The following is an 11,926-nucleotide window of genomic DNA, read 5'->3' on the forward strand; positions in this document are numbered from 1 at the left end:
ATCACAGGGAATAGTTGAGCCCAGTCTTGACAGTGGCATCTCCTAGAAAATGACTTTCTAATACATGTAGGGCAGTACCTGTGCTGGGGAAACTCACAACAGTATCTGTCCTGGCTACATGTGAGTGGGTTCCAGTGTGTGCTTGATGCTTTTATACTATGCTTAATTGCCTAGATGCTAATACCTGCTTTCTTTTATACCCAGGTATTTTGTGGCCCAATGAGAGAGACTGGCTAGTGGCATTTTATACATGTGCATGCTTTCTTGATGGATTTGGCTTCTTTTGCAAGAGTTCCTTCCCTAGACTGAAGGTGGACCAAGTGCAAGATCAACAGCTGAAAAAGTGACCAACCTGGAGAATATACACTGGGATCTTTACTCTTCTGTGTTCAACACACTGGACAAACTGAAATGCTCCCCTGTTTCCAAGCACCCAATGTGGAATCTGCATGTTTAGTGCAATACAGTATCTTTATTCTTCGTCTTTAATATACTGATGTCATGTGGAAGTGTCTTCTAGAACACTGTGCTTCTGTCTCTGTGCAGGCGAGGCTGCATTCTCATTTGATTTTAGCATGGGGGAAATGTCCTGTAAGTTTTGAAGCTAACGCTCACTTGTGTCCAGCATCCAGTTGCTATGATAAGAAAGAAATCCTGTTTTCTAATAAAACCTGACAGTCTGTGGTGAAGGCATATTAAAGTACTACTCTGTGTTATCTTGATCTGATGAACGCTTTCTTGTTATGTCATCCTGTGCCTCATTGAACATTGAGACCAGGCTGATAACCTGAAGACAGTGCCCACAATAATTCAGCTCCAGAATTGCCTAGATGCTAATACCTGCTTTCTTTTATACCCAGGTATTTTGTGGCCCAATGAGAGAGACTGGCTAGTGGCATTAGGGACTGGAAGAAGGCAGGGAAGTATGTTGATCAGAGTAGAGGAAACTTCCAAATCCAATATTTAAGGCATCAAAGCTTGTTGTTAATTCAACAGTTTTTAGAGCTGCTGATTCCAGCCTGAAAGCTCTTCATGAGTGCAATGTAGATGGCAGCTTTGGTATTAGTCAGCCTCATTGTATCCCATTTTTCTGCCGTGTTACCAAAGGTTGAAATTCCTCCTAGAGATGGAGAGGAAGCCAAGCTCTGCGGATGCACGAGATGTGTATTGCCATGTTTTTGCACTGAAATAAAGGAATGTATCAAACTTTGCTATGTGGTCCTTCCCCAACAGTCCTCTCATGTCTATGAGATGCTGTCGACGATGACTGCATGAGGCTACTCCCCTCTGGTTCTTTGGCTCCATGTGTTTAATAAGGTTCATGGAACATACCTCAATTTGGTGGGGCATGAAATCAAAGCCATTTATGAGATCTTAGTCAGTGTAGCTTCCTAAACTTGACCAGACACGCTGCTAAGGGCTAGCAGCTTGCACCCAAAGCGGTGTTCCCAGGGAAGGAGGGTGCTTCACATTCTTTCAGGCCCAAAGGTGAAGGTACTGTAGTCCTTGGTGCATAGTTAGAGCAGCCGGAGTATTTTAGTCACTCCACTCTGGTTTCTTTTCCTTTGGCAGTGCTGTTGTGTTGTGATGACATTGGAGTCCCAGTGGTTATTATTCCCTCTCATTTTGTGTACAATCTTGTGAATTTATTTGTTCCTTTCTTTCCTCTGCTAGTCCTAGTGACAGCAGCACACGTTAACTTATATTTCAGAGTAAATGATGTAAACCTCATTGTGTCTTTGTCCAGAACTATATTGATGAATAAATATCTTGTTTAATTGCACATTCAATGGATTCAATAAAAAGCACAATGACTTGTGATGATCCGGGAGACATCTGTGTCTGTGGTGCTAGTCAACAAAGGTGTATATATAGAGTGCTGATGTATGGCATGAAGATAACAAAGTTATTTCCAGGCTGCTGATAGCCAGAGGGATGCTCAGTTTGTACCTAAGCATGGGTGGGTTGAATACGTCCCCAGCCTGGATAGCTTGACCACAGGTAGTCTCAGGTTGGCTGAGAAGACCTCTGGTCCAGCCCTTTCTAGAGTTTTTGGACCTTGAAGTGCTGATGAAGCCCCAAAGATATATGTGTGCGTGCAAGTTAGGTGTATCACACTTGAAGAAGGACATGTTGGAAAACCAGAACAAACTGTTGGGTATGACATCCCACCCATTCCAACCTATTCCGAGATCTCCATCGGAGATGTTTCCTGCAGGTGGCAGAAGAGAGTGACTCCTGGCACCCCCTTCCCACCACATTTTCTCATGACACGCTGCCTGGGCAGTGAGAATGTAGTGAGAACAATATTGCTTTAAACAGTTCTCCATCCCCTTCCTTACCCTGTTGCTGCTTTCTCCTGAACCTTCCAGAAATGTTACTGTCTCACAAGTTGAGTTGTTAACCAAAGACAAATGCATTTGAAAGTGTCGGGGTGGGGTTTGGGGGGATGGAGCGCGGTGGAGAAAGGCTTGGGATGATGGGCAGACATAGAGAGAGCTTCCGCTCCTAAAGCTCTTCAGCTCAAAGTCACAGGGAATAGTTGAGCCCAGTCTTGACAGTGGCATCTCCTAGAAAATGACTTTCTAATACATGTAGGGCAGTACCTGTGCTGGGGAAACTCACAACAGTATCTGTCCTGGCTACATGTGAGTGGGTTCCAGTGTGTGCTTGATGCTTTTATACTATGCTTAATTGCCTAGATGCTAATACCTGCTTTCTTTTATACCCAGGTATTTTGTGGCCCAATGAGAGAGACTGGCTAGTGGCATTTTATACATGTGCATGCTTTCTTGATGGATTTGGCTTCTTTTGCAAGAGTTCCTTCCCTAGACTGAAGGTGGACCAAGTGCAAGATCAACAGCTGAAAAAGTGACCAACCTGGAGAATATACACTGGGATCTTTACTCTTCTGTGTTCAACACACTGGACAAACTGAAATGCTCCCCTGTTTCCAAGCACCCAATGTGGAATCTGCATGTTTAGTGCAATACAGTATCTTTATTCTTCGTCTTTAATATACTGATGTCATGTGGAAGTGTCTTCTAGAACACTGTGCTTCTGTCTCTGTGCAGGCGAGGCTGCATTCTCATTTGATTTTAGCATGGGGGAAATGTCCTGTAAGTTTTGAAGCTAACGCTCACTTGTGTCCAGCATCCAGTTGCTATGATAAGAAAGAAATCCTGTTTTCTAATAAAACCTGACAGTCTGTGGTGAAGGCATATTAAAGTACTACTCTGTGTTATCTTGATCTGATGAACGCTTTCTTGTTATGTCATCCTGTGCCTCATTGAACATTGAGACCAGGCTGATAACCTGAAGACAGTGCCCACAATAATTCAGCTCCAGAATTGCCTAGATGCTAATACCTGCTTTCTTTTATACCCAGGTATTTTGTGGCCCAATGAGAGAGACTGGCTAGTGGCATTAGGGACTGGAAGAAGGCAGGGAAGTATGTTGATCAGAGTAGAGGAAACTTCCAAATCCAATATTTAAGGCATCAAAGCTTGTTGTTAATTCAACAGTTTTTAGAGCTGCTGATTCCAGCCTGAAAGCTCTTCATGAGTGCAATGTAGATGGCAGCTTTGGTATTAGTCAGCCTCATTGTATCCCATTTTTCTGCCGTGTTACCAAAGGTTGAAATTCCTCCTAGAGATGGAGAGGAAGCCAAGCTCTGCGGATGCACGAGATGTGTATTGCCATGTTTTTGCACTGAAATAAAGGAATGTATCAAACTTTGCTATGTGGTCCTTCCCCAACAGTCCTCTCGTGTCTATGAGATGCTGTCGACGATGACTGCATGAGGCTACTCCCCTCTGGTTCTTTGGCTCCATGTGTTTAATAAGGTTCATGGAACATACCTCAATTTGGTGGGGCATGAAATCAAAGCCATTTATGAGATCTTAGTCAGTGTAGCTTCCTAAACTTGACCAGACACGCTGCTAAGGGCTAGCAGCTTGCACCCAAAGCGGTGTTCCCAGGGAAGGAGGGTGCTTCACATTCTTTCAGGCCCAAAGGTGAAGGTACTGTAGTCCTTGGTGCATAGTTAGAGCAGCCGGAGTATTTTAGTCACTCCACTCTGGTTTCTTTTCCTTTGGCAGTGCTGTTGTGTTGTGATGACATTGGAGTCCCAGTGGTTATTATTCCCTCTCATTTTGTGTACAATCTTGTGAATTTATTTGTTCCTTTCTTTCCTCTGCTAGTCCTAGTGACAGCAGCACACGTTAACTTATATTTCAGAGTAAATGATGTAAACCTCATTGTGTCTTTGTCCAGAACTATATTGATGAATAAATATCTTGTTTAATTGCACATTCAATGGATTCAATAAAAAGCACAATGACTTGTGATGATCCGGGAGACATCTGTGTCTGTGGTGCTAGTCAACAAAGGTGTATATATAGAGTGCTGATGTATGGCATGAAGATAACAAAGTTATTTCCAGGCTGCTGATAGCCAGAGGGATGCTCAGTTTGTACCTAAGCATGGGTGGGTTGAATACGTCCCCAGCCTGGATAGCTTGACCACAGGTAGTCTCAGGTTGGCTGAGAAGACCTCTGGTCCAGCCCTTTCTAGAGTTTTTGGACCTTGAAGTGCTGATGAAGCCCCAAAGATATATGTGTGCGTGCAAGTTAGGTGTATCACACTTGAAGAAGGACATGTTGGAAAACCAGAACAAACTGTTGGGTATGACATCCCACCCATTCCAACCTATTCCGAGATCTCCATCGGAGATGTTTCCTGCAGGTGGCAGAAGAGAGTGACTCCTGGCACCCCCTTCCCACCACATTTTCTCATGACACGCTGCCTGGGCAGTGAGAATGTAGTGAGAACAATATTGCTTTAAACAGTTCTCCATCCCCTTCCTTACCCTGTTGCTGCTTTCTCCTGAACCTTCCAGAAATGTTACTGTCTCACAAGTTGAGTTGTTAACCAAAGACAAATGCATTTGAAAGTGTCGGGGTGGGGTTTGGGGGGATGGAGCGCGGTGGAGAAAGGCTTGGGATGATGGGCAGACATAGAGAGAGCTTCCGCTCCTAAAGCTCTTCAGCTCAAAGCCCCCCGCGAGGGCAGACCTTGCTGTCTGCGCTGTTAGCAGCGCATCGTTGCTGTTCGTGTAACTTTGAAGGCATCGCTGCTGCCATCCAGTAGGAGCTGGCGCTGGCAGAAGCATGCTGGCTCCGACACGGTGCCGTGAAACGGAGCTAGGAATCATTCATGCACAAGCAGCGCGATGTTCCCGGCAGCACTCTGCAAAAAGGCAAATGTCATTGTTTTGTGTATAAATTGGGGAGCAGTGTAGGGATATAGAATGGTTTGTTTTGGTTTTTTTTTAGCTCTTCAGACAGGTATATTTGAGGCCAGTGCTGTGGAAAATTGTGTGCCCTTAGAAGTGTCGTTAATGTATGGGAGATGTTGCAGAAATGCCCACAGATTTATTCATGGACAGGAGAAGATGTTTTTATATGAGAAAATTTGGATCTCGGTCTGTCCAAACCATCAAAAGGTGATTCAATGACAGCCTGCCAGTATGTTGGCGGGGGGAGAATGTGAAGTCTAAAGCCTGTTTTAATCCAGTAATCTCGTGCTGAATGCACACTGTGAGAAAGTCTTAGCATTCAGCTGTAAAATCTCCTATATTTGCTACATTTTACCATCATCGTCTTGCATTCACATGACTGTCACTGTGCATAAGTAGCTGGATGACAACCCACCACTCCCATAGATGTTGTTTGGCACGACGTAAAGGACCTTCAGAGGCAAACCACACAAGCTGCAAATGCATATTTTTGGTTTTTTACCTTCTCTTTAATGACGTACCACAAAAAAAAGCAAGTTGAAATATATTTTTCTCCAAATATATATATTTATATAATATATAATCTTAGTTAACTCAAGTATATACATTGTATAATAAATAATGCTTATAAAAAGAGAAATTTTCTGAATATAAAATAAAAAAAAATCGACCTCTACAACTTTATACAAAACTTTGGATACAGCAGATTGATGGAAAAGATCTTCCATTCAGTGCTAGAATACCTGGCTACAGTAAAATAATTACAAGGCAATAAATGTTCTATTTAATATTAAATACCTTTTCTTGATTAAAAAACAACAAACAAACAAACAAACAAGGGATTTTTTTTAAAGTCAGGTACTTGGAACCTTTCCAGACACAGAATTTAATACATACTTTTAAATAGAATGCATATCAGAAGACGGCTTATTTCTGGATCGGGGAGGTTTCTTAGAGCTCTCCTGTGATCTTTAATTTTAGAAAGCTAACGCTTCTCAGGCTGCGTGAATCCCGGAGCTCTTCATCGTGCTCTACAGAGGAGGGACTGAGAATTTTGTTCTGATTCTCTCCAGCCACAGGTTTGAGGGACAGGGCCATGTTCTGTGCTCCGTATGAGGGGTCTTTCACCCATTTTATTGCTGTTTGCAGTGCCGTGTACCGCTTTTTCCCATGGACAAAGAAGTGAGTGGAGTAGAAGACACAGCTTTAATGGTTTAGACATATTTCTATGTTAAATCACTGATGCATGAGAAGTGGTATTGGAACATGGTTATTGGTCCTCGTCATCTGTTGAGGAGCCCACCAGGACAGAGATAATACTTATCTTTTTTAATGTCAAGGGTCAACACGCCATGAAAACATAAGCCCAAAACAAGGGTGCATGTGGTCAAGGAGGGGGATGTGGCCTGGGGAGCAGGTGGAGGGGTGAATGCTGACTCTTCTGCGCTGAGATGGGTCATGGGATGTGTGTGGCCACACCTGGGGCCTGAATCCCTGCTAACGGTGCGCAGCCTCTGTGCTTGATGTGGACCCCTCATGAACAAATTGCTGATAACTCAAGAAATCCTATGGGAAGGAAAGGGTCTGCCTGGGACTGTGCTGTCGGATAAAGGTCTCCCTTCCCCATCTGCCCTTGCCTCTCTTTTGCTGGATGAAGTGGTTTGAACAAGTCTGATGGGAGAAGGCTGACAAGAAGGCTTGGACAGAAATTTCTTCTTGCCATGGCTTCTGCCTCCCTGTCCATTACTGATGCTCAGAGCTGGTGTAGCAGCTCGCCTGGCGGGTACCCTGTCCCCAGAGAGATGCTCTGAGCTCACTCTGGGATATTAAGTCATATTAGGGAACGCTTAGTAAATAGGTGCATCAACTGGGTGGATCTGCCCAGATCCTTAAAAATCTCTCTTGGGCAGCCGCAGGGCAAGGGGGCTGCTGGAGCAGTGATGCATCCCCTTGTAAGAAGTGGCAGCCTCACCAGATGTGATCTGCTCTTCTCCTGGGCCAAATGCCAGAGGATCAGCTCTGGGCTCTGGTTTCCTGCCGTCCTTCTCAGGGGGGTTGTAGGAGATGATTTGAGGCTGTGGGGAGCAGAGCGGGCAAAGGGGAGGTGAAAGGAGAGGCTGGCTGTAAGGCTCTGTTCGCGTGCTCAAACAGGTTTGTTTCTCCAACATCATCCCCTTGGAGCAGGAAGGAAGGAGCCTGGCTGGTGTGGGGAGTTGGCTCCTTTCCTCCTCACCACATCTGCCGAGACCAGGATGGCCATGCCAGCAGGCAGGGGAGCCTGTATTTGCTCAGCTTTCACTGTGTAAGATTCATTTCCACCTGAAACCCCCGTATTGGCATCTACATGGGCCAGACCTCCGGAGGAGGACAGAGCTGGAAGCACTGTGCATGCTGTGTTAGCAGCACACTGACTAGTGTGGCCATGCCTCGCTTGGACCTCTGCTGTCCCTGCTTCTCCCCAGACAGTCTGTCATGCCAAACAGCCCGAGAGAAGTCAGCAGATCAGTGATCTAACGTGCCTGCATCACCAGGTCTAGCCTTGGGCCACCCTGTGTGGGTGAGATGCCGAGAGCCTTCTCTGCAGCGCTGGTGCTGGCTGTGTGAGGGTGTCTGCCCTGACCAAGGGCATTAGGATTTTTTTATGCCATCCTTTGAAGTGTGAGACCACCATGTGGGGGCTGATCACAGGGTTGATGGACCCCTTGGCCCTGCTCAGGAGCAACCTCCCATCAGTTGGAGACCTACCTACGGTTTACTTGCAGGTGTGGACGTCGTAGACGCGTATGCACTCCTGGCAGCTCACGTAGCAGCACCAGTGGAAGATGCAGTGACACTTCTCCTTCCGTTTCTCAGTCCTGGTGTTGTGGCCACGACCGCAGCACAGCAGGTCGCAGCCGTCGATGCCATGGGAGGTGACATTGCATGTTCTGTCCCTTGTCCCAAAGGAGCCCGTCTCTGGGTTGGGCTCGCAAAAATTGGGGGAGTTCTCATAGTATACCAGATCCCGCTCTGTCGGCGGCTTGAAAAGAGCATACTTGGCCCTAAGAGTTTCTACCCATCCCCGAGATTCTCGGTGCTTTTCAACCACCATCTCAGAGGCGCTGTCATATTTATCCTTCAGGTAGTCACCAATTGCCCGGAAATCAGGCTGGGCCCACCAGCAGGTCTTGACCTCGCAGCTTCCCGAGAGACCGTGGCACTTGCACTTCAGGTGCATGTGATCCAGGATGGTCTGTCGGCGGAGAGAAAACAAAGCGGTCAGCAGCAGCTTATGATGCCCAGTGTTTTCCTTCAGTCACCCGCCTTTGCTACCTGGATTTAAATGTCTGATCTGAGCTTGGTCTGGAAAGCGTAGGCTAGTTGTAAATGCATGGGAGCTTTGGTGTGTGGCAGAAACATCTCTAGACGGAGATGTCGCACTAGAAAAGCATGACTGAGATGGCTAGCTGCTCTAATCATCTATCCAATCCAATCCAATCCTATCCTATCCAATCCAATCCAATCCAATCCGATCTAATCTAATCCCAAGATCCAGTCCTTTCAACGAGGTCCTCCCTGTCATGTGTGTGCGGACAATCAGAGCCCAGAGAAGTTGGGGGTTGGAGGATGTCTCTGACATGTGTGGATGTAGACTGATCCCCTTGTCCTAGCTTTGCTAACAACCCTTCATTTTATGCCCTGAGTCTGACAGTTTGCACTAGGAAGAAAATGAAATTGTGAATCTAAGGACATGATGCTCTCTCTTCCCCAGAAACTTCCTCTGTGTGGAGCAAAATAATCATCGATTTTTGTTAAAATTACTAGCGTTTGTTTTTTTTTTTACAGGAAGCTGTCAGTCATTAACACAAGTTAGAGATTCAAGCTCCTACCCTTCCACCTCTGCCTGCTGTGGTATGGAAAAGCGATATCCAGTGTTTGCTTCAAGCACTGTTTGAAAGGTCTCGCTGTAACACGGTTAAAGCGTGCTGGGTTTGCAAATGACCTAGAGCAGGCAGTGGCCCAGGTACCTGCTGACAGCAAGAATAGAATATTTCAGCTGGAAGGGACTGACAACCATCATCTAGTCCAACGAATCGCTGGGTGGGACAGTGTTACAACAGGGAGCATGCAGAAAGGAGTAGTTTGGGAGGAAAGTCCTCTTCACTGTTGACCTGGGGTCTTGGGCAGTTGAGTTGGGTTTCTATACGTTGCCTGGGGAGATGTTTGCACTGGAAGCAGGGCATGTTTTAACTCTTCTTAACCCCCACCCATCAGTTTGGAGAGAGTGGAAATGCTGAGCCCTGGAAAATAATCCTAGAAAGCTCCTGCCCAGGCATTGTTGTGGTCCCATTACATCAGGGGGAGCCAGATTGGGCCAACCATGCAGGCATGGACAACCAGCTCTGGACCTCCTGAGCACTCCTGAGCACTCCAGGACTCCTGAGCACTCACCGTCCTGCCGGCCTCGTTGTTGTGTCTGTTCATGGCTGAGCGGGCGTCTGGCCGGTTCTCTCGGGCATCTGCGAATTCCCGGGACACCAGCACGCCGAAGTCAGCATCCTCGCTGCATCCCCCCCATTTCCAGCCATCTCCTGGAGGTCCTTTGTGGTGGGAGTCACAGCCGCAGATCGTGGACGTGCCCTCGGCACAGGAGCGGGTTACAGCGAAGGCCACCCCTGCCGACGCGATGGCATGGACAAAGGCAGACTCTCGCGTGGCTGGGAATAGACAGAGTCCATGGGATTATCAGTCAACGTAACACTTTTTGTTTTCCTTCCCAACCTCCTTCAGCATCATCTAAATCTCATTAAAAAGCAAAAAGTTATTTTATTAATTTTTTAATGAACATTTTCTGAATCAGGTGCTGCTGGTGTTGCCTTTTGAAGCACGCAGGCAGGAGTAGGTGGGAGAGAAGTGTGACTCCAGCTCTGTGTATCACAAGTGCAGCATTTCCCCCAAATACAATGGGTGCAGGATTTGATCCAGCACGGGTGCCGATGGGTGCACAAAATGTCACTAAGAGCTTGAGGGGCCTCAGAAGAGAGTTACTGGAGTAATTCCTGGTCTGGAGACCCAGAGAGGGACCCCATGTTAGTCCAAGGGGAGATGAAGAAGCTCATATACATGCTGAAATGGGGAAAGGTTTCAGATGATACAGGACAGACAAGGGCAGAACACAGCCTAAGAGCTGGTAATTACTGTTAAATGTACCTAGACTAAACAACGTGTGACTTTACAGCAATGGAATAAAAGCAGCCGAGGGTGTGAAGATAACCTTGAAGTTGCTCATTAATTACTGAACAATCCTGGAGGAAATCAAAGCAGACAAAACTCAAGCCTCTTCTCTGACTCTGTAACTATTGGCACGCTCCAGGTACGCAGTTGCAGTGAATGAATTTCGGCAGGCCTAAAAGAGCAAAGCTGGGGAAAGTCCTGAAAGCATTGAATGTTGAAGAAAGGGTGAAATAAATTGCCCAGGATGTCTAGGTGGACTGGGAGCTGGGAACACGAGCATGTGTGGATCCTCTGTGCTGAGAGAGAAAATGTTTCAGCAGAACAAAGATACCTGGGCAGGAGGTGGGGACAAAACAGAAAATCCACATGAATATGAAGGTGCAATGGGTGTGCTGAACTGGAGCATCTCTGTCCATCATCTCTTCCACCTGTGACCATGGCAGGCGACTTTCAAGCCCTTCCCATGTCATTCTGTGGGGCCCTGACCTGGACCTTGGACAGCAGCAGCCAAAATGCACACGGGTATGGGGAAGCCAACAGAAGCCATAAAGATGTTTACATCAGCTGGATGTTATAGCCAGCTGGGTCTGAGAAGGACAGCAAGGCCAAGCGGGATGGGTGGGAACTAGACCAGAACTGCCTGCTCTGTGCCTGGAGCCTCCAACCTCACCTCAAGTGTCTGAAGCCAGGGAGCTGCTGTTCTTCATGAACCAAAACCTCTCCAGCAGCCCTGCACGCTGCAGCACCCTCTGCCTGAGCATCGTGGCCCTTCCTTGCTCAGTGGTGGTTGTCGTAAACACAAAGAACATCTTATTCAGGGTGGGTTGTTCTGGATAGAAATGACCGAAGCCCAGTACTGAAGTGCACCCCTGAGATGGCAGCGTGGGTGGCTGTTCTGAATAGCACACCCAAAGCAGCAAGTGGCATGGAGCCATCAAGTCAGATTTTCTTGGTCTGCTACTACTGGAGGAAACTTCTGAGATATTAGAAGCACCAAATAACAATACTGTGAGACCTAGACCTAGCTTTAGAGGATGCAAAAGGAGATGACCTTGTCCACTTAATACGGTGGCATTTTCCTACCATGAGGTCTGTGAGTTTAATGTCATGTTTCTGGGAGTCTTGCACTCTGTCCGTAAGTGGACAATACACTGTCAAATTGAAAGGGTATTATATATCTGCATTATATATCTTGGTATATTAACTCTTCAGGAGGGCATTGCAGAAGTTGTGATGTGCTCTGAACTGAGCTGGTCTTCTCGCTGGTGGTCTGACTGATGGCTCTTCCACTGGTTTGAAGGCAGGACAGTGGCCAACTTTGAATTTTCATAGAATCATAGAATCATTAAGGTTGGAAAAGACCTCTAAGATCATCGAGTCCAACCGTCAACCCAACACCCCCATGCCCACTAA

The 11,926-nt window shown here is 46.6% G+C and overlaps 2 protein-coding genes across 2 annotated transcripts in view; one reads left to right on the plus strand and one right to left on the minus strand.

Annotated features, from left to right (window-relative positions):
- NSF (N-ethylmaleimide-sensitive factor) overlaps positions 1-1,820 on the plus strand; it is a 69,669-nt gene extending 67,849 nt beyond the window's left edge. Inside the window, 1 exon segment of the mRNA XM_009328391.1 lies at positions 291-1,820. Within this exon segment, the coding sequence (XP_009326666.1) occupies positions 291-309 (19 nt within the window). The 3' untranslated portion in view covers positions 310-1,820.
- A 6,231-nt stretch (positions 1,821-8,051) lies between these two features.
- WNT3 (wingless-type MMTV integration site family, member 3) overlaps positions 8,052-11,926 on the minus strand; it is a 54,935-nt gene continuing 51,060 nt past the window's right edge. The window contains exons 3-4 of the mRNA XM_009328393.1: positions 9,731-9,996; positions 8,052-8,531 (exon numbers count right to left, since the gene is read on the minus strand). Of these exons, the coding sequence (XP_009326668.1) occupies positions 8,052-8,531; positions 9,731-9,996 (746 nt within the window). The remainder of the gene's footprint in view (positions 8,532-9,730; positions 9,997-11,926) is intronic.

The sequence above is a fragment of the Pygoscelis adeliae genome, unplaced genomic scaffold, assembly GCF_000699105.1.
Source record: "Pygoscelis adeliae isolate BGI_AS28 unplaced genomic scaffold, ASM69910v1 Scaffold97, whole genome shotgun sequence".
Taxonomy (NCBI): domain Eukaryota; kingdom Metazoa; phylum Chordata; class Aves; order Sphenisciformes; family Spheniscidae; genus Pygoscelis; species Pygoscelis adeliae.